Source organism: Topomyia yanbarensis, chromosome 3 (genome assembly GCF_030247195.1).
Source record: "Topomyia yanbarensis strain Yona2022 chromosome 3, ASM3024719v1, whole genome shotgun sequence".
In the NCBI taxonomy this organism is placed as follows: Eukaryota; Metazoa; Arthropoda; class Insecta; order Diptera; family Culicidae; genus Topomyia; species Topomyia yanbarensis.
The window spans coordinates 256,003,271-256,026,133 of record NC_080672.1 but is presented as its reverse complement, the minus strand read 5'-3'; the positions used below and the strand labels follow the sequence as shown (position 1 = coordinate 256,026,133).

The window sequence follows — 22,863 nt, the reverse complement described above, 5'->3', positions numbered from 1 at the left end:
GGCCATAACCAATCGACCTTAGATTTATCATGATTATTTGAGACCACAAAAGGAATGAAAACAAAAACGTCGGTCTGAGAAAATTACCATGTTGCCCCACCTCATTGGCTATGCTAGGTGAAATTTTGAAGTGTAGTTTTATTCATTCTCATCACAATTTTTCAATGTTTTTGAACTAAGCATTTGAAAAGTAAACCTCAATTATAGGTAAGCCAAAAGAAGAGCAATTAGTGGACATTATCAACAAGGATTATCCGGCAACTTTCTATAGTTAAGATAAATCACTGAACTACAGTAGTCAAACTAAACGATAGCAGTTGTCAAAAGCGTCAAAATACATGATAAAATATCATGCATGATAAAATATTTTGCCGTGTCATTAAGACTTGTATGCTAATAATTAATTTCTTTGAAATTGCACAAGGAAGTCACAGCGAATCCCTTATATTCAATATCCATTTTAACGATATTAAACTAACGGCTAGAACGGTCGTACGCGAAGGCCTCAGACTTTATCTGGGATTTCTTATCGGCTTTTTAGTCTTCAGTGTATTTAAACGATGTTATGCTTTTAAATTTCATACTACATGAACTTATACTAGTTATTGTTCTCCGTTCCGAACCTTCATGTATCTGTGAATGGTCAAAATATAAGGATTTAGTTTCTGGTGCAAACAGTACAAAAATAATACGCTCAGTTTATTCCCACACATCAAAGGCATCAGTCAGGATACTGTGCAGTTGCCTGAGCCAGCGCAAAACGAACCACAAAACAGTTACTTTTATCTTGTGTGCATAGTCTGCGGAACAAAGGGAATCATTCGATTTACCTTATACTTCTGCCAAGATAAAGCAACAAACGAGCAAAGTGAACGACAGCTACTAGATCCTAATGTACATTTTGTCTAGAATAAAAGGAACACCGTATTTATTCATGCCGTCATGAGTGAAGTACACGAAAAAGCAATGCTTCGATGTCGTTCACTTCAAATTTTGCTCCAGTTTTCTTGAGGTGGAATATTATCTGAAACAGAAAACGAAATTTAGGCTTTCGGAAGTCGCCTATATTCAGTACCATCACCTGCACAGTGCAATACTGATATCACGTGTTTGAAAGTGGAAGGGTAGAAATAATGATTCCTGTGTATAAACAAAAAGATTATATAAAGGTAAGGCTACATGACTTGTCACCTTGTACTCTCCGTGAACCAATAAAATACATGTCGAAATTTAGAGAAGTGTAATCCGTTACACCTGATACTTGGAGAAACTTCTTCCCAGGTATTCCTAACGGTGTTCTTGTGGTGAGGATGCGAATCTACTTGACTGTACACGCCAAATATAATGAAACTAACATGAACAAACCACGCTATGCACCCACGAAGGGCAGATTCCTACGTGCAAGTATCCGAGGATACACAGTCACCTGAGCCACAAACAACTGCCAATTTTGTGGCAGCTATTCAGGCCATAATAACAACAGTAAAAGTAGCATCCAATATCTCAAAATCAACTGCTAGCTAACTTATTGCGGAACTAATTTAGCGTTAGCTTGACGTTTATTCCAAAACAGAAACACAATTTCTGTTTCGAATCAAACGACGGGTCAAAAGTGATGTCCCGTTTGCGCAGAAGTTCTATTATGCAGATGAGATACAGCGAAGCTAAAATTTGTTTTGGCTTACCAGGCCAATGTGAAAGGACAATGCTATAATTCTCCCTAAAGAGAAAAAATGGGTAAACACCAAATATTTTTAGAGATCGTCAAAATAAATCGAGGAATAACTTATAAAATATTAAAAAAGTGTTATCAGCAAAACTATTCACTAAAGCCACCTCCACAATTTTGACAAAGACGTCAGCTCATTTTATCAGCACAAAAAATAAATTGAGAAATCTCACTTCTAGGATAAATAACAACAACAAAATTTGAAAACGTGACATTTAAAAAGTTATATTAAAGAATTGACTGTTAAGGTGTTAACCACAAACTACATGCAATAACGGTGAAGGTATTAAAAATAAAGACTTTGTGTCTTCAGCGAAGTTGTTCGCAAAGCATGTTCAACAACTTTGTCGAAGACATAATTTGCATATATGTATGTACCTACAAGAGAGATAATAAATATATTTTACTTTCGGGGAGAATAAACATTAAAATCCAACCCCACATGAAAGGGGAAATCTCCGAAGGCATCATTGACCAAATTTACCGATTTAGGCGTAATAAATAGATCGCATGAGCTTGGCAAAAAAATCACTATGCGCAGGTTAAACTCGATTATCCCAGCATCGTAGTTTAGTCGTGTCCACGACTAGCTTTTCAATGTAGGGGTTCCCCTGCTAAATCTCGGAAAAACAAGAGTGATAAGTTTTTGAATGTTAATAACTTTCATTGTACTGAACAAAATTACACCATTTTAGTACCAATCAGTCGGAAACATGTTTCCCAATTTTGTATTAAATTGCAAACTTCAACAAATAACGCAAAAACAAAGATTCAGAGAAGCTTCCGAAAGCGACAAAATTTAACAGCCTTTTCCAGACAGAAACATCAATATGGCGCACCAACTGAACACTAAAATTTTGTGAAATTAAAAATATAATTTAATTGTAAATTTGTCTGTATTGTCATTCGAATCCAGTCCAGTAAAATGTGGACTTTTTAATGCTTGATGATAATCACTATGGTAACTATTAAAATTGTAAAATATCCTAGATTTCATTAAAAAAGAACTTTAAATTGCTTCCGAATTCAATATCCAATTTATTTATTGTGGTTTCTGAGCTCCTGTATCGATTTGACTAGCAGGTTTTGTTCTATAAAGATACTTTACCAATCCGCGCGTAATGACAAAAGCTAAATTTTTTGTTCACCACTGTTACTCGTGACAAAAACCTTCATGTCGAATACTCAATCTGTGAGTCGCGATCTATTTGAAAAAAAAAAAAATAAACGCTTGGGTGGTTTCCTTTTCCTAAGTAATTTTTAATAGACCTGAGAATGGATCACAAATTGCCTACCGATCATTGATTGTGTACACAAAAACCTTTAAACCAAACCTGATCCATTTGAATTAAAAACAAAGATCTTATCAACCAACAAGCTACGCTTTTTTTTAGTATAGAACCCTATTCGTACGAGAACTGATAAACTGCCACAATAGGAACAGAATCGACAAGTGAGAAACAAAAAGAACCCGTTGTATGGCTCTGGTGTGGTCACCGGGCTCTGCGAACCGACCCGGAGTCAGTGGCGATCGGAGTGGGATGAGACGAAAACCGGTCGATTGCCCACTGATTGTGTGTTGCTGTTTTTGCCGTGTCTTGTGTGCTCTTTTGCGCAGTCATATTCTATTGAAGAAACAGGATTCGACGCAGATTTATTTTTATGTCGTTGGTACCAACATATCCTACCGCTGGCACCAACCCACAGAGATCATGCGGGTTTGGGGATTGATTGCCGTTAATTGACTGTGTTCTTCCGACGTTGAACAATACAAAATCGACAATTTCAATTAAATGCCACCTGAAATGTGCCAATTTTATTAGTGGGAATGGGAAACAGTAGTCAATGTCCAAACTACTAAAGATTATAATTTTAAAATAAATACAAATAAAGCAACATTTGTTCCTCCAAAACTGTATTTGAACGGTCAAGTAGGTCGTTTTTGCGAATCATTCCATTTGATGGGCCCATATCCACGCGAGCCTAGTGATCAAGATACCCGCGATAGCTCCCCGGTAGCGTCGGCAGAGTTCAACGCCTATTTTTATAGTTCTACAGGTTTGCCCACTTATAAGTACTGTCTACACATACCACTAAACGCAATGCTCACGAGAAAGCACCAGTTGGTGAAGTAGTCTAATAATGGCTAGCATGGAGCAGGATGATGATGCGCCGTAGTATGAAAAGAAGATTCAAAGGTTCAGCTCTCCTTTCGCTTGATCGATCCCCCCTTTTCTCGTTATAGTAATTATCTCTTACATTAAATCAGAGAACATGATTATTATAAAATAAAAAGCGATATAAATTATTATAAAAGCGTAACCTGGATGGATCCAAATAGCTTGTCCCGTACAATGAAAACCGGACCAGATCGAAAGAGGCGGCTTCCACAAGAGCCAAAATAGATTCCATGGATGCTGTGATGGAATGATCGGCGGGCTGTCCCATTTGAAAGCACGTTCCGAGCGTGGAGAAATGAAAGTAGAAAAAGTCCGTAGCCTGCGGTCTTGGCGCGAAGCGGTGTTTCGTTCGGTAGCTATCCGGTGTGCCTGCTTGTGGTAGCTTCGAAATAGCTATGCTTGGCGATGGATGAGCCTATTAAGCGCGAGGCTGTCACATATATGCCGCTCATGTGAAAGTTCCTTTGCTGGCCTACAGGGCCGAATAGGGAGTTGGAGCGGAATGGCAGCACAAACGTGTTTTCTAGTTTCTCGTTCCCCGCTCTATCGTGGTTGGCTTGAACAACGTTTAAATCGATGTTCTTGAATCGTATTAAAATTTATACCGTCGTTGTTCCCGTCAACCACTGCTCCATTGTATGTTACGTTGATAATATATGAATAAATAGTAGCCTGTTCGGGACAGATTTCAAGTTTTCAAACTGTCTCCTCCTCGATGTTGATTTCCCCGTCCCATTATATTCATGTTTCAATTTATATACCGACCGATGCCGAAGTGGGTTGTAATCTCGGGAAAGCCGGCAGGCAAGATTTCTTTATCTAAACGATGGCGGTGACAACTCGACAGGGTTGCGGCGGATGAAAACAAAGAAGGCGAGCGAATGGAGCAATGAACTGCGCATAAATTGGTGCCTAGGTACGGCACAGAACCGCCATTTTTGTTGCGGTAGTTTTGCTCAATTTTTGGCGTTTCTCAAGATTTTGTAAAAGAACATTTTGGTTAGAAGAGCATTTATAGCTGCCAAACACGTTACAATATAGACTCGCATAGTAATAGACTAGATTTCGTTTTTGTTGTTGAGTATTAAATGGTATATATGTTTTGTTAAAAACAGGTGATCAAAAATACTTGCGAATTCGCACATTTTTAAGTTATACCAGCTTAACATGACTGATTTGAAAGTGGTCAGTTTCACAGTTTTTACATACGCTTGTCTATTACTATGGGTGTCAATAATGTTTATAGAAAAATAAATAAAGTGTATGAGCGGAATGGTACAACACGGCATTAAGTTATTCAAAGCGTAGACTTATTAGTTTTACCTTGATCGTCACAACAAGATTCCCTTTCAAATCCAATCATCCATTTAGAATAATGACCCAAATTGCAGCTAAGCAATTTTATCCACCAAAACGAACAAAGCAATAGACAGCTTCCATTTTCTTTTTTAAAGATTTACATGTCCTTCTTTCCTAACTCCACTTTCTGAAGCATGGATAGAATCCTCCCAACCATCTATCATACATTAATTTGCTGGGCACGCACACTCGCTCAATCGAATCCGTTCCTCGGCCTACTGCGCGAATAGTAAAACCGCCCAAATCAGTAAAATTGGGTTATAATTATCGGAAATGCTGCTGATGCTCGCTTGTCGAACGCATGCATCACCATAATAGACCTGATGGGGAGACTGATTCTCGGTGGTTTATAATGCACCGAACGCCACAGACTTCATTCGATGAATGCTGGAGGATTTAGCGCGGTACACATTCACCATTCGCCAAATGTGAGTCGGAAATTTCATCCAACTTTCCCGGTATTAGGCGAAAACACACGCGCGCTGAAAGTAAACAATTCCCGCCGCGCTCGGCAAGTGGCCTATTTCTCCTATCGGAGGGAAAGAGAAAAGTTCTCATATTACCCCAGCACGTCTAGGAGGTTTTATAAATATAAACATGTAAGACATATACATTGTGGAGAGTTTGTATTTTTATGCATGCGCTTTTCTTTATTTTGGCTCACTTGGTATTTTCTTCCTTGGCGCGTTCGGCTGGCGACTGGTGGACTCACGTCGAGACGAAAACTCTGAGCCATTTGTAAAATTTTGCACTTTTAGACGCTTACGTCGCGACGATCACAACAGGCGAAAAACGGCATTTTCACCGCATCAGTTTGGTGGTAGGAAAGCCATAAAATGTTCCGAATACAGATGCATCAACTGCGTTGTGTATGGTTAGGGAGGAGGATTTTTTTTTGAATGACAGTAAAAATAATTATAATCCGAGTTGATCGCACTTTGCGGCATAGAAGGGCGTCTTTGTTTGACAGTCCTCGGCATGTGTTTACGGAAGTCCATTGGAATATTGAACATTGCCAGAAAGGCGAATTGGATGCTTGGTTTGTTGGTCAACCCGTAACTACAAATTCGGAATATGTTAGTACGATAGCAGCAAAGATAGTTTATCTTTGATAGTAGTACGATTTGAAACAGATTAAATGTGTAGGAAAATTAAATAGGAAGTTCTGAAGAATGATCCTAGAGTGATTTTATACAGCACTTGAAAAAAAAATTCTGTGTATGAGTTCCTGTGGAAAAATGATTGTATACAATACTGTTACATTGTAGCACTAATTGAACCAACATTGTTGTTGAATGAAACAAATATCAGAGATGCTTAGTGGCTTCCTTGCAGAACACTAAATAATTTCAAATGAGATTGAGTAGGTTGCACCTAATCTAACGAGGGCGGATGATTTTAAAGGGGATGTTAGTGATCTACTGCTCAGTAACAGAAAAATCATTTCAATACAGTAATGTCACAACATACTTTATCGAATTCCTCGAGAAAATCGAGAAAAATCGTCAACTCGTTTTTTTCACAACAGAAATAACCAATAATCCGGTGATGCTTTTCAAAATCTTATCACATAGCTGTCTCTAGGGTCGTATAATGAAAACTACATCAGTCTAATCAGCAAACAATACAGTTGGTAATTCAACCAAACCAAGCCCCTTTTTACTGATCTATACCTCTAGAACCAGGAGTCAATTCATCAACGCCTAGGTTGCATTCAGAAGAATATTACTTAAACATTGAGTTTTAATTACTGATTAAAATTTCAAAAGTTACAAAAATCGGCGAAGTTGTTCTGTTTGCAATCCGTTACTCTTTTAGACGCGAATTTTTTTTCATTGGTAATACTGTTATTTTTAGCTTTATATAGGTTACTGGAGTCGCTGATTCTGACGTCGAAAATGTAAAATTCAAAATGGCGGATGCAATATGGCGACAGTGCTTGGTTAAATTTCATGTGGTAATTGTTTCGAATCGCGGCTTTTTCGAAAAGAGGGTTAATTTTTTTTGGGAATGGTTCTAAATGGCCTATTTTATAACAAGCAATGATAAAAATTCGGGGGGAAAGCTTTAAAGTAGTTTAAACTGGAAAAATAAGTTGTTCCCACTTACCTTTCTAACAATGGCATTGCTCATGAGAAAGTGACGTTAAGGGTGAAGGTAGTGTGATGCGGCTTTGCCGCATAGTCGAGTCCAAGGAGCCGCTGAGAAACCGACGAACGAGGTGGTTTGGATCTTGCTATCGAAGGGTGCAATCAAACCTGTAATCCACTCGTTTGCCCGGTATACTCAAACATAGGGGCTATCCCTAGTTTAAGTCAGTACTTGAATGAAGCGATGTGGCGTAGCCACATTCGGCACTGACATTTAATTTTTGTAAATGAATACTATCCTATTGTTACTAAATAAAACATTGTTAATGCCTAATGTGGCTATGCCACATCGCTTCATTCAAGTGCTGTCCGACTTCGCTGCCGCTCAGTCGGACTTAAACTAGGGATAGCCCCTATGTTTGAGTATACCGGGCAAACGAGTGGATTACAGGTTTGATTGCACCCTTCGTTAGCAAGATCAAAACCACCTCGTCCGTCGGTTCTCAGCGGCTTTGCGCCGCTTCGAATCCCAAGCCGAGATTTTCGAGATTTTATTGTTTATAACTAATAAGTAATAAAAAATTTTACATAATTTTTTGCGCTAGTTGTACTCCTTGCATACATAAGAGTTGATTAAAACAAAATATTCGTATTTGTATGCCAACGCTAACTAGAAATTCAATAAAAACTTAGGAGAGGTAGATGGGACGTCCCGCTGCGTCGCAAAGGGTTAACCTCGAAATGTAGCTTATTTTTATATTAAGCTATTAAATTTGTAAATAGGAGATTTTATTGCACTAAAAAATCTACGATTGAAAAGCAAATAATGCATCTGAATTGCGTATTTACATTATTTGAGTATTTTTCTTCACCGCTCAAAGCTTAGTAACAATTCTGGCCGTTTATTCTTATCTTTCAATAAAGAAAATTTTTACAGATTGGTGCATTCTGGAAAATTTAATGACTGATTTCATTTGTGCTGCAGAAATCTACGTGAGCAGCATGAATCTCACGTTTCATTGCTTTTATGCAAACGATTTTGAGAAATAGGAGACCATTTCAGTAGATCACAAATCCATGAATTCGGAAATCCAGTAATTCTGATATGCAGGATCCAAGTAAGCTCAGTAGCATTAAATTACTAATCAAGGAGTTAACTATTATGAAATTAAGAACACCAATCTTAGCTAACTTTACTAATTAATATTCCCTATATTTATTTATGCTCCTAGTTCACGAATCAATATAAAGATCAAGATCAAGCTTTTGAACATATTGATAACAAAGAATCAATGTCGCAATGCATTATTAGATTCAATGTTAAGATTTTAATGGAGAAGTTAAAATATTAACATTAGATGCAAAGTTTACTGTATCAGATGAGAAGTCAAGTAAAAGCTACTATCGATATTGATGTGGCGGATAATAATCTCTCAAATTCTCGGCAGCCAGCCACCCAGAGCAATAAATACGTGAAAACTTCTGAGAGTTCCACAAGGTGTAACTCTTTACCCCATATTACTAATTAAAACTCTTTCCCGTGGCAAACGTGGAGATGCAGAGGTATACACAGTCTCCACGGTTCCTTCCCGATGACTGTAAGGACTTGGCCGGCGCCGTTATTGGATTTTCAAAGTATAGAACTCTCGGAACGTGCACAGTGAGAATGAATAGCTACTCTCAGGCTCCATTCGTTGTTTCTCTATGTGATTTTTGCTTTCTTGGTTAATCCCATGGTAGAAACTACGAATTGTAGGTCATCATGCTCATACCCATATCGATGTTTATGTTACCAATAATGATTACTCATGTGATTATCATTTTCATAGTATAAACGGTCACCGAGCAAAAAATGATTTATGGCATCAAGTAGCCCCCTTGTTGTATTTTAGATCGACAAAATGAAGACAACGATAAAACATATTTATTTCTTTTTAATAAACCGAAGCTGTTAAATAATCTTCTTTAATCGCTAGACATAACCTCATTACCCTAGCTGGCTGATAAAATGATAAGGTGGGGCTGATAAAAACGTATCTTATTGGAATCGAATGTCCCGGAAACCAAGATATAGGAATCAAATAAGTTAGACATAAAAGTTTCACAGCACAAAAAAGAAGATACCGGTGACATCACCTTTGTTTTTGAACCTAGTGGACTCGAAATTGCAAAACAACATTTATAACGTTGCTTTTATGCTCAATAATGGGAATGTGGACATTGCACCAAGTGGGACAAGGTGTTTTTCGATTGAGAGTCAATGAATGATTGATACTTAAAAGTTCCTGAGCCGTTGAGATCAACTGTCAAGTAACAAAACTTTGTTACTAATGTCACTATGCTCCCATTTTCATATACGTCGTATAATCCAAAGCTTCCAATATTGACTATTCATCCAACTCAATATATCCAATAAACTCATTTTTTCCTTCACTTTATTCTGTAATAGTATAATATTCATTAAATTGATTAAATTCTTTTCATACATTTTATTTGTTAACTTTTATATTATGTTAAAAATGTATTCAAATTTCTTTCATCAGACGACATAATGCTATTTGAAAATGATCATATTAATACTTCAAACATGGTTTGAGGAAATAAACACATTTATTGGCAGAAATCCGGACCAGTTTCTCTACACCAATAATGTACTATAAGAATTAATACAAAATCATGTTGAAAGATTCCAAAATTGTCGTAGGCGTGCATTCTACAACTTCAAAAGAATTGAATTGCCAAACTCATGGAATTTTGCATGGAATGGAATGTATACAATGTATCGATTCAGAGGTCATGAACATCAAAATTTTCTTATTACTAATTCCCTGTTTACAGAAAAAGTTGATTTACACTGAAATGTGACGTAAAAACGTTAGAGTAAATCGCACGGTCCAAGTACCTTTTTTCTGTTCTAATAAATAATTACGCTTAGCTAGACATAAATATCTTTCAACTATACCTTCAAAGCATATAGGAGTTTTCTAGTGTTTATGAGCGATTATTTTAAAGTTCCTGCTAGCTGCTAGCACCGACGCTAGGGGCTTCCGGATTGGACGGATCGATAAACGCACGTTTGTACTTGAGATCGCGTTGATGAATTCGTAGGTGTAGAATATTTCACCTAATGACAGAAGTGTTTTATGATTTCACGGTTGTTGGTTTGTGTGGATTATCGCAATTGTATGTTTTAATTTGTGACAAATGTTATATTATCGCTGAGTGCACAAGCATTTACATGTTATCGTGTGGGCGTGTATATGTCGCATGTAAATATTTTCGAGTGTGTAAATTCGTTTGTATTTCAGAGTAACCGTTGCATATTCGCGTGGGATATTGAATGTTCCCACGACGTTTAATTTTAAGTGTATAATTCAGAAGAAGTGAGCTCCCCGTTCTCATTGCAGTCCTCAGTTATGTCGCCCTTTGAATCTTTCGGACGCTGAAACACCATTTATCACATTAATGTAAAAAAGTAAACTTGTAGTAATCAGAAAATTGATATTTTCATGATTATAGTTACGTTGGCTATGTTTTCCCGTAAATCAAAATTAAAATTTTGCCAATCGTGCACGGGAAAATAGAACAGTGTGTTTACTGAATAATTTGAAAAAAAAAAAATAATGAAATTGGGCCAATCTTACTCGGCAGCAGTGTTAACATCAATACAATCAATGACACCACCAGGTCGCCAAGCCCCTCCCTCTAGTCCTTCATAGTTTTGAAGTCAAAACATGTAGCTTCTAAACAAAAATTCAAATTCCTTTTCATAGATACTCTGCAATCCATTCCCCCAATTTTGAACATCGAGAGGTGAGTATTTTAAAGTTGGAGCTTCCGAGCGAGTACGACTCATGATTTCGTGAGTGCGGCATTCGTATGTTAGCGGTTGACTCCGCGTTTATAAATTCGTAAGCACTAACACATTGATTTAATCACCGGGAGAATGATTGCGAGATCATGGGCGTAGGTATGTATCAATGATCACGTTTGCGGCCGGATTTGTATTATCGCGAAAGATTCGAGCGTTTGTAGATAGTGTACGCACACTTTTATCGTGTACGTCACTAATGCTAGCACGCTCGTGATTTTGCGTGTGCTAATGCGTTTATATACCTTATGCTGAGTGTCACCGAGAAACCAAACGCAGTAGAAAATGCTATAATTATGTTCAATAGAATATGAATCTCGGTACTTTACATAGAGGTTTGCGAACTAGTATTAATTGTTGATGCACTAAGTTTATTCAAACTGATACAGGTTATATTGTTTGAAGATATTTGTAATACCATAAATCTAATCCACCTAGGGGAGGGTTTCCCAAACCTATAATATCCGTTATATCCAAAATCCACAAAGATCAAGCAATATTGTATTATAGTAATCAAATAAAGTTTTAATTCTTTCACAAGCTAAGTGTTAAATAGCTAGTACATCCAGTTAAATGCGTCCCGAGATCAACGATTTTCTGCATTCTTTTTCATTATTTTCTCCATTGAAAACGTTATATCAATTTTCAGAAAAATCTGTTTGTTTGGTAAAGTTTTGGATATTTATTAATGCATTTGAAATCTTCTAGAAATGTCATGATACCATAGCATTTCTATAAAATTTTGCAGTTTGTGAGAAACGCAGTGTCCATCTTATTCGTAGTGTCTTTCTTTACCTTAATTCCCTTAATAACAAAATTGAGAGGAAAATGTTGAGGCGCAGCTAAAATGACATCAGTTCAAAATCATCAAAATGGCAATAAGCATAAAAAAGTAAGAAAAGCACATGAAAAAATATTAAACAAAAAGGATTAAAAATACAACTCACCTGTTTGTGCTATAAAACAGGTGTTGAAGTATCAAAGTAGTTTTCCACGCAGTATCCAGTGACCGCCAACGAATTTATTATTGTTATTAGATCCACGAGGAAAACAGCACTAAACCGACAACAATGAACATCCAAAATGGTACAATAATTCAACAGTTGGACTAAAAACACTTTCACTTGGTTTAACTAACTAGAAAGTATACACATTCACTAAGCGGTTTGTGCAATTATTTACCACTTCTTGCCGCCCTCTAGTCAGAAGGTGCGTATTTGAATTTAATTCACTTTTTACTTCAGGTGCGCATGTTTGAATCAATTTATTATGTTTCAAGCATACAAATTTCCTGCGCTTCAGCGTACAAACACAAACTTCGTCATTTTTTCTTCACTTTTTGTATCTTTTCAATCTCTTTCAACCATAATCATCATTTCGGTTGCTTTGCTAGATTACTGTGAGGGTTGTTTTCCTTTCTCCTTTGCGGTATCCTTCGTAATGTATTTTGTTTCATGTATGCTGTTTAACTTTCTGGACATACAAAATGCACGGAAACATTACAATTAATTCACAACTGAACTAGTAAAATTAATATGCTTTATCAAAAGTAAGTTTATTTCACTTGACAAATGGTTAAACCATTAGAGTACCGTATAAACTGAATTAATTACAAAAGGCCGACCGACACGAAAACAAGATACAACCCACATAAAGCGTTGACTCGATACTGACTGGCTCAGGCTAAACAGCATAGCAGAGGCAAGCCGAGCATCACTGTACAACAGAAAAGTTTAGTCTCTCGCGCTCACTCCATACCTTCGTGTTCAATCCGCATATATCGCCGACGGCGGAAAGAGCGAGAGAGCAGGAAATGTAAATATTTTTATGCTGCTTTTGTGTCCTTACGCTTCTCTCTGAGTAGACAGATTCAACATACACATCTATCTATGCTTAACATACTGTTCGCACATACACTTGTTCGGCATAGAACCGGTTTCCTTGCAAGTGGTAGTGTTTATGCTTAGTTTTTTTTACGTTGTGTTCGTGACGTAAACAAAAACCAGTCTTGCTAAGAGCGCTTTGCTCGTTTATGCTCGAATCAATGCTGTGAGTACTGCGACGTCAAAGACGGTCACGTCAAACACAACACACAGCATAAAGTATGATTCGCACGATACGTCAGCTTCTGTCAACGAAATATAATGCTAACGTCACGTCACCCTTCTGTCATGATTATTTTAATACAGCGCAAATTCGTTAGTTGGGGGTTCGCTAGTTAGGCTGTTCGTTAGTTGGGTGTTCGTTAGTTGGGGCATGCCCCAACTAAAAGACACTCTTATCACAGAGAACAGACGTCCATCTTCAGCATTCACCTTGGGTAAACTCTAACGGTTTCGAAGGTAGTTGGGATATCCAAACCAGGTGCGCTACTGTCGTCATGTTTTTTGTAGTTGAGTTCGACAGAACTGACAGCGGTTATTCCTCTACCCAGTCAAACTAGTCCGGAACTGGCTCGCACTTCCAGCATGAATTCCAGCTCAAATGAATCAACCGATAGAGACGGAATCGGTTGTTTTCTTTGAGCAAGATTCCATACTGAATCAATTCAGGATTTCGAACCGTAAAATGACCAGATATTTTCAGAGCGAGTGCGGGACGCGCTCAAGAAACCTATTAAAAATGTGCGTTTCCCTGGGGGGAGGATAGCTCTTGAAATGCATTTAGCTCTAGGGGCAGATCACTTGTGATGCATTTTGAAAAATCAGCGAAATTAAATGCATTTCGTTTCATCAAAATAAAAATTCACAATGTATTTTGCGTTGCGTGTAAGACGTCAAAACCATACAAAAAACTAGCCCTATATTCAACACAACATCGAATAAAGTGAATCAGCGTTGGACGTTTGTTAAACAAACTTTTCTGCGAGGGAGTGCAAAATTGATGCAAAAATGGAAATTAAATGCATTTTTTCTAATTTGATGCAAATTTGTTATACATTTCTAGAGTGATCTGCCCCTAGCCCTCCCTCCTATGTCACAACTTGTTGTACCCCTCCCCCCTAAAAGCGTTACGTAATTCATGAATGGACCATTGTGTCATGTGATGCGTGTACAGAAGCCGTAGAAAAGTCTACACGCCACCGAAAATCTACCTAAAATGGAGTACTTGTGACTCAATCTCGTGGTATATCGTGCAGGAAGGTAAAATTAGGTAAACCGTGTTGAAGATAGTTTCCATTTAATTACGGCAAAAATAATAACTCAACCTTGGGTTTAATTTACTTAAAATTAAGTTGAATTTACACACCAACCCAGCCAAAACTTGTTCAGTAATTTCTTTTGTCAATTTGCTCAGTAAAGTGATATTTTTAAGGAGCTGTTAGCAAATTGTTTAAAAATTTGCGGTATAGTTTTCATTTTTCACCGATTTTCAGTAATTTTTCGAATAATTTACTGAAACCCGCAATATTTTTCACTGAATTTATCAGCTCTTCTGTTTTTTCAGTACATAAACATTATACAGTAAAATAATGACTGATTGTTCGGCAAAATTGTGCCAACGTTACCGAACCTCGTCAAAAACTTACAAAACAGGTACAGCAAATCATCTGTCAAGTCGCCATTTTCAGAGGAAACTGCTGACTGACCAGTGTTTTTTGACGTTTGGATAGAACGGATTGCAGAGAGTTCAGTACAAAATTGTTTTACTGAATTGATTACCGAACGGTATGCTGTTCAAAACCCCAGCAAAATTTTACTGTACCCAGTAATTTAAATTAAGCGTGTACCTAATTTTGAGTTCTCTCGACTGAGTCGAATCTCTCGTTTTGTTTTTGATAACACTACACTGAGAAAAAAACTGTGGTATCTGTGACCAGACTTTCGTAATTGTTTTAACTATTTGCCGAAATAGCAGTAATGACCATGAGATCGGTAATACTAAACATCTGTATCGCAAAAAATACTACAAAAATCGATCACTGCTCAACTAATTTTTTGTAGGGTTTTGACGTCTTACACGCAACGCAAAATATATTGCAGGCAAAGCAAAATACATTATGAATTTCTATTTTTATGGAAAGAATTGCATTTTATTAGCTGATTTTTAAAAATGCATCTGTGGGGAATTTCTGGGAATTTGTTACGTAATAGGGGAGGGGGATGGAGAAATTTGTGACAATTTGTTACATGGGGGAAGGGGAGTCAATTTTGGGCAGTTTTTGCGTTACGTAATTTATGAATGGTACCCAAATACTACATCACTACACACAGAAAAAAAAAACGTTGGTAAAAATAAGAGTTTTTCACTCTTAGCAAAAAACAATCAACGCATACTCTTAGTTTAAAAATAAAACTTTTGTTCTTCATTTGCTTAAAAGGAAAACTTTTACGTTGATTATTTTTCTTGATTAATTTAAAAGTTTTACTTTCAACCTAATAGTTGGCATTGGTTGCTTTTTGCTAAGAGCGGAACACTCTTACTTTTTCCAATATTTTTTTTTCTGTGTAGCTGGTGGAAAATAATGAACAAAGGCGGCAAAAGCAAATGAGATTGGTTTCAACCAGGAAACTGCATTAGTGTTCGTGAGACCGGCCAACAAGAACTCAATTGGGCAATCCATGAGACGTTTCTGATCAGCTGATTATTTCTTTTTTACTTCTTCTGACGTTACTCCGAGGGGTGCGACGTCCGACAATATCGTTGATTCCATCCAACATCAAATGAATCGGATTAACGAAAGATGTTTGTCGGGCGAGTTTTTCTGTTCGCAGGAGCAGCCTTGTTGACAGAACCCACCGATGGATTGTCAAACAAACGTCTAATGGATTGCCTAATTATTAGAAAAACTCTAGAAAGAGAACTGCGGAGACTCCGTTTCGGATCGATTGGATTCGCGTTTAGCTGTCAAAAAAACGAATCCAATCGAACATTGCCTATCCTTTATAACATTGGACCTGTTGCCATACAATGCCGGGGCATACGTTGCCAAAAATGCTGTTTTTCTCTCCGCAGTTCTCTTACTAGAGTTTTTCTACTAATTATTAATTTTTTGTACATTCTGCGCTTAGGCCCTTTTTAAACGTTTCGCTAGATTATTAGTTATAACTTCCAGAATCTGGCAGCCTTTGCATAAATAGTGGCAACTCTAGGTTTGTTCCAGTACATAGAAGTTACTCCCTGTTGCTCCGGAGCACAAAATTCTAGCTCCTTTTCACTCCGGTTTGCCACCACAAGAAGAAAAAAGAGAAGAAGATAGTACAGGAACGATTTTTTCCCTGTTTGCTCCGGAGTACTTCCAGTTTCTCCTGGTACTGGAACAAACCTTCTGTCAATATAGCCGAAGTCGTTTGTTTTGTTCGCCGGGTTACACGTGGATTTTAGGAATTTTTAGCTTGTTTACGTATATTATTTCTCCGTTGCTGGAAATTAAATTCGTCAGAATTGAAATGGGTCGTAAAAGCTTTCACGGGCGTAATCGGCATCATCCTAACAATACATGTGATGCTTCCCGTCCGGATTTTGTTAAAAAAGCTGGTATACACAACGGCGATACTTCCCTGAGACAACCTGGTGAAAGGCGTCCCGGTCATACTTTTGATCTGAAGGAAAAACATGTGTATATTACCGAATACGTTTCTACCGGAGAAGGTTTTCTGGGAATTATAAAGTCAAGGTAGGTAATGAAGTTTTCATTAACAAATAAAAACATTAAAATGTTTTGTTAGATTTTCCGACTTTCACGTCAACGAAATTGATAGTGAGGGAAACGAGGCAGTGCTCAATGTGTTGACTGTCCCCAATCACCCAAAAGAGGAAATGGAGGAGAAACCCGAAAGCGAGGTAGAATCAATACTAACACAACTTATTACGAAGGCAAATGTGGAACGGATTCAGGAGGTTGCGCAAGAAAAAGGAAACAATATTGATATGGTTGAAATTGACGTCACGGAACTGACAAAAAAAGAACGCGGACAGGTTCATGTTGGTATACAGTCACTTTTTGGTAAGCATATTATTGGAAACACTGTTACCAGGGATGAAAGGAAGTACATTACCATTACTGCGCGCAGTTCTTCAAATCATAAAGATCGTAGACAGAAGTGGCTATGGCCACATCCTTTCACCTACTTTTTACTGTTCAAAGAGAATGTTGATACGATACAAGCGGTGAATAAATTGGTTGAAGCCTTAAAATGTTCTAAATCTGCTCTAACTTATGCAGGGACAAAAGATCGGCGGGGTAAAACAACTCAATGGCTTTGTATAAAACAATTCCATCCAAATAAAATAATGGCGGCTGCAAACAAGATAAACCATATAAAAGTAGGCAATTTTTGCTTCAGACCAACCACTTTAAAGCTAGGACAGTTACGGGGTAACCGTTTCCGGATAGCGTTACGTCAGGTCTCCGCCGATGAATCTGTCATTCGGGAGTCGATAAATGGTATTCAAGAGAAGGGATTTATCAATTACTTCGGTTTACAGAGATTTGGAAATAATGCTACAGCTCCTACTTACAAGGTTGGCATTGAAATTTTGAAAGGCTGCTGGAAAGAAGCCTGCAATCTTATACTAATGCCACGAAATGGCGATATGTGGTTCATGAAAGCTATGCGAGAAACTTGGGAACAAACGGGAGACGCTGCGACCGCTTTGACAAAACTATCTCCGTCAAACCGTGGCGTTGAGAAAGACCTCTTGCAGTGGTTGGCATCCCACCACAATGACTATAAAGGGGCCCTTGATCATTTAGCAAGAAACTTGCGTCTACTGTACTGTCATTCGTATCAAAGCTTAATATGGAATAGAGTTGCCTCACGCAGACTTCGCGAACTAGGGTACCGTGTGGTGGCGGGTGATTTGGTATATGTCGATAAAGCGGCAGAGGAGGTATCTGACAGTTCATCTGCAAAAGCAGATGTAGATGCGGGAGGATTTAAGTTAGACCATAAAGAAGCAGAGGAATCTGAAGTAGAAGAATCAATGGCTGAGATTTCCTTTAAAAATTTGGTAAAACCACTGACGGATAAAGACATCGAGTCTGGTCAGTACACGATTTTCGATATAGTTTTACCTCTCCCTGGACATGATATTTCCTATCCGACAAACGATTGCGGCAAATGGTACGAAGAGTTTTTGGCGGAAGATGGTTTGTCCTCAAACAGTCTAAAACGAAATTCAAAAAAAGAATCACTACCTGGTGCTTATCGAAAGGTCTTTATGAGACCGAATATTGATTGGAAGCTTATTTCGTATGAAAGCCCTACCGATACTCTTATTCTATCTGATTTGGAAAAACTAGCAGGAGAAAAGGAACCAGAATCTAAGGAAGGTTAGTATAAGCAATATTCTACTTTGCGATGGACTACTAAGTCTGAATTTGAAACATTTTTTAGGAGCTCCCTATAAGGCTCTGCTGCTGGACTTCACGCTACCACCGTCAACGTATGCTACAATGGCCTTACGAGAGATATTAAAATCCGACACTTCCTCGGTAAATCAACGCACACTGGAAAAGCTGTGTAATGAATCCCTGCCAGATGAGCCTCAGGATGAAGTTCAGAACGATAATAAACCCCAACAGACTGAACCGGTTGACTTAGAACCTGCAATGAAGAAACCCAAGCTTGATGTTGATGACCCACCTCCAAACCCCGCCCACTGATCGGCATTGCAAATGCCATTTGAGTTATACAAACTATATATTTATTAATATATTTTTTATGGAAATAATGAACCAAGACAGCGCAATTCTAACATTATTATATCCAATAATTGGATACGAAACGATATTTGTTGCATTTTAAGTTCCAACAGACGTATTGGATTATAAATAGAAATACAGGCACGAATTTTATATCATAATAAACATGCATTAAATTGCGCTCATTTCCAATGAAATAAACCTCAGCGATCTTGAGTCGTCACTGTTCAGTCTCTCAGTACGCCTGTCACATGCATTCAGCGAATGGAAGCATGGTAGAATCACGGAAGGCTGTTGCATGGGAGGCAATGAAATTTGTACTCTGTACCAGTGCTCGCCAGCGACGGAACCAGCTTCGGTGCTGGTGCATAATGTTCAACTCGGTAAAGTACTTCCGGGGGCTTGAAAACCGACTGACATGCTAAAATATTTAAAATCCAATTTAATCTTTAGATCACGAGAACGTCTTCAAACATCGCTCAAACGAATCAGCACTTGAAGATTTTCTAAAAAAATTGGAGTATGTTTGTCTATCGATCTTGAATATGGTTGAAATATTTTCGATATAAGCAATCCACTTGATCAACACCGGAATGATTACTGAAAGACTACCAGGGGCCCTATTCGCACAGTCACGTCACCTAGTGGAATCCGGAATCAGTAGCGACTGGCTCAAGTGGCACGTTTCCCTTGATGATCGAAGATTTGGGCCTTGCCAAGATGTAGCATAGCAAAAACGACCGCACTCATCATGGGTGGCTGATACAGTGAAATTTTTTATATAATAGTATAGTTCACTGCACACCTGCCCATGTCCTTACGATCGCCAATGGGAAGGAAATGTTAGTTGAATACCTACTTAAGAAGATGCCTACTTAAGTTAGAATTGGTTAGTAGGGAAGGAAAATGGGATTGGGTTTAGAGTGATTTATATAATATTCAACTAAATGGTTAAAAATTAATTATGAATTAGATTGATCTCACCAAATTCACTTGGCTGGTTTGCAACTTCAGACTTCAGGAACCACCGTTATGCTACTTTTTCAAACATTCCGCTTAGATGGGATACTGCAACAATAAAAATTCTCAGATGAAGTTGACGAGGAAGGCATCGATGATGATCCGGGTGGCTGGTCTAACTGCAAACCACTAACAGACCAATACCGATGCTGACATTTTCACTATGCTGAGTATATTATTATTGAGACAGCTAAACACAACAGATTCGAATGTGCAAGAATGTAGCACAGTTTTCAAATTTCCTCAGCGCGAGAAAAAAGCCGAGAATTGCAGTACCTGATATTTTTTGTGTCCATCTTTGGTCAAAGCCTTCTTCTCAGTATAGAAGGGGCACTTTTCTGTTTACTCGATATTCGACTGGATACCAGATTCGGCCCGCAGTTCACTTTATTTTGCACGCACAAAGGACTTCTGTCACGTCATCCGAATGATCCGCGTTGAAATTAAATTTCTTTAGATATTGTTAATCGGAAAGACTAATTTTGCACAATCTTTTATCGACACAAATGAAAAAATACACCTGAATACAAAGAAAATTAAAATAAAAAACGTTTAGATTTTGTTGTTGAAAAAATTATTGACGGGCAGATTTGGGCCTTGCCAAGATTTATCTTTTTGTAGGTTAATGGCGAACAGTGAGTCTAGTTACGTAAGGTATGCAAACTAGGCTGGATGGACATGGAACTAGCCAAGTCAGTCTTGGATATCACATACTTTTGGAGCAGCATCAGATGTTGCTTAAAGCTGTTCTCAACTCCTATTCAGCAGTTTTTACGTCGCACAGTGGCCGGCGGCTGGCCAAAACCTCAAAAAATTATTTTTGAAATAATGATATTTTATATTTTTCCTCATGTATTGAATGATGTATATTCGAAATTTTATGATCATTGGATAAGAGCACGATTTTTAACATGAGTTTAAACGTACCAAAGTCCGGATTTTTTAATGATTTTCATTTCCGAAACCACCATTGCTCTGTTCACTTCAAATGCATGTTGCTCTTTTGATTTTGGTCCGATTTTAGCACAACTAGTTTCATTGTGTAGAGGAACTAAAGAACTTGGTTAGTGAGTAAACTACATTTGGTAAATTTGCTTGGAACTATGACTTTTTAGTTTAAATATGTTTAAGGTGGTCAGATCAAAAATACTTTGTTCACTAATGTATTCTGTACAAATTTCGGAATCATTTCGGAACGGTCACATAGTATACATTCTACGTGAAATTACCTCTACTTTTCGAATATCATGGTCTCGTTCTGCGCCTAGGTGCGCAAAAAGGTTTAAGGAAATTTTGAAGCTTTGTTGCTGATATGGAGACACATGGTGTTTTGTGTAAAATAGTTAGACAATCTACAGTAAACCAACACGTTCAACAATGGTTTTTAAGTAGTGTTCTTCATTTTTTATGATATTGTTGACATTGGTGAACAGTAACGGAAAATCTATCATGAAAACGGGATCATAGTTATAAGAAAGGTTCAATGACACTGTATGGAAAAATGCATTTAATATTTTACGACTTTTGACATCAAAAATGAGCTCAGCACCTCAAAATTAGCTTAAATTGTGATTTTCAGCCAAATTAGGTAACATTTGAGGTTTTGTCCGACTTTTGTGTGAAGAGCCGCCACTGTGCGTCGCCACCCGCGTTACGGTAAGGCCAAGCTGGTGTCGAAGGGGGTCAATTGAGGTTGTCTGACGTATTCTTGATGGTCACATCATTAGCGTTTCTGTGTTAGAATCGACAGACAGCCTTGTTTGATTATATGCTTAGGGACTTTAATTTAATGTGGTAAATAATGTCTTTTTCGCTTCAGATAGTTAATATTCGAGCCAGTAGAACTCCTTGAGCGTCTGACATACGACACGAGTTCCGACGAAAATGAGAGCATGAGAGAACTAACAAAATTCTTAATTTCAGGAACTGTACGACATGGCGCTGGGCCTGTGGCCTTCGACTGGCATGGTCCATTCTCATTGATTTGGAAGCCTTCTTGGCTGGTTGGTAGATAAGTGCGCCTAATTGCAAGTTGATCAATTCGCTTGGGTGGGGGACATGTGGATGCTACTAGTTGTCGACTCTTTTGATCGTGGGTATGAAACTAGTTCAGGAAAGGAGTGCAGGACTGGCAGAGTCGAACCAGGCGGACATTCGGTTCGAGAAAACTTTATGGGGAATAGTGGATATATATTTCTTATGGGCAGCGATTTTTTTTGCGAAATCCTAAACTTACCTGGTATAGCTACTCAGGATAATAATAATAGAAAAATTAAGGGTTTGCCTGCTCCATAATGTAATGAATACGTATATTGACTAGAACATGGATAATAGAATTATATTATAAGATAGAGATGAAACAGCACAGTTGTAGGAAAAGTATTCGCGAGTAAGGACTAATACTGCTAGTATGTTTACCGTTTCAATTAATAGTCGATTGATCCGCTTCGGACCTAGGAAACAAAAAGGAGATTAGGAAGAGACAGAAGCGGATTTAATGCGAAATTTGCCAATATGACGTTGAATCTATGGCGATGATAGGATGATTTACCATAGGATGACAGACTAGATGACGGTAGATGTATAGCTAATGCACATAGGTTGCAGAAATAGGTTGTTGAGACGCCCGATTGCACACTGATAAATAACAATAATAACAATAACAAAAATTGACGGGCAGATTTGGGCCTTGCCAAGATGTCTTTTTATCATTTTCCTGATGGGAAGGAATGGGGAAATGACAAGTTAGGGATAAGGAAAATGACGACGGAGAGAACATAGACAACACAGAATTATTTTTCACTCCCAAGGGAATAAAGACATTTCTCAATGTGCGGATATACCTACGCCCCCGAGGGGATATTGAGATAACAGAACGACAAAGTCCCCGAAGAGATATTGCCTGTTCCGTCTATAGATAGACTTTCGTGCACATTTTGAAAGCAGAAAAATAAATATTCACACGT

At 37.9% G+C, this 22,863-nt stretch overlaps 2 protein-coding genes across 7 annotated transcripts in view; one reads left to right on the top strand and one right to left on the bottom strand.

The window, feature by feature from the left end:
- LOC131694111 (semaphorin-1A) overlaps positions 1-12,909 on the bottom strand; it is a 185,432-nt gene extending 172,523 nt beyond the window's left edge. For all 5 annotated transcript variants that reach the window (XR_009306408.1, XR_009306409.1, XM_058982520.1 and 2 more), the window contains exon 1: positions 12,177-12,909. The gene's annotated coding sequence lies outside the window, so the exon portion shown is untranslated. The remainder of the gene's footprint in view (positions 1-12,176) is intronic.
- A 3,510-nt stretch (positions 12,910-16,419) lies between these two features.
- Positions 16,420-19,040, top strand: LOC131691480 (pseudouridylate synthase 7 homolog). 2 transcript variants are annotated; one of them, XM_058977899.1, is made up of 4 exons: positions 16,420-16,846; positions 16,899-17,176; positions 17,396-18,505; positions 18,570-19,040. In XM_058977899.1, the coding sequence occupies exons 1-4, from the start codon at positions 16,620-16,622 to the stop codon at positions 18,836-18,838; spliced, it is 1,884 nt and encodes a 627-aa protein (XP_058833882.1). In that variant the 5' UTR covers positions 16,420-16,619; the 3' UTR covers positions 18,839-19,040. The 2 variants fall into 2 exon arrangements, with proteins under 2 accessions (XP_058833882.1, XP_058833881.1); XM_058977898.1 differs by having other exon boundaries at positions 16,421-16,846; positions 16,899-18,505.
- The last annotated feature ends 3,823 nt before the right edge of the window (positions 19,041-22,863 follow it).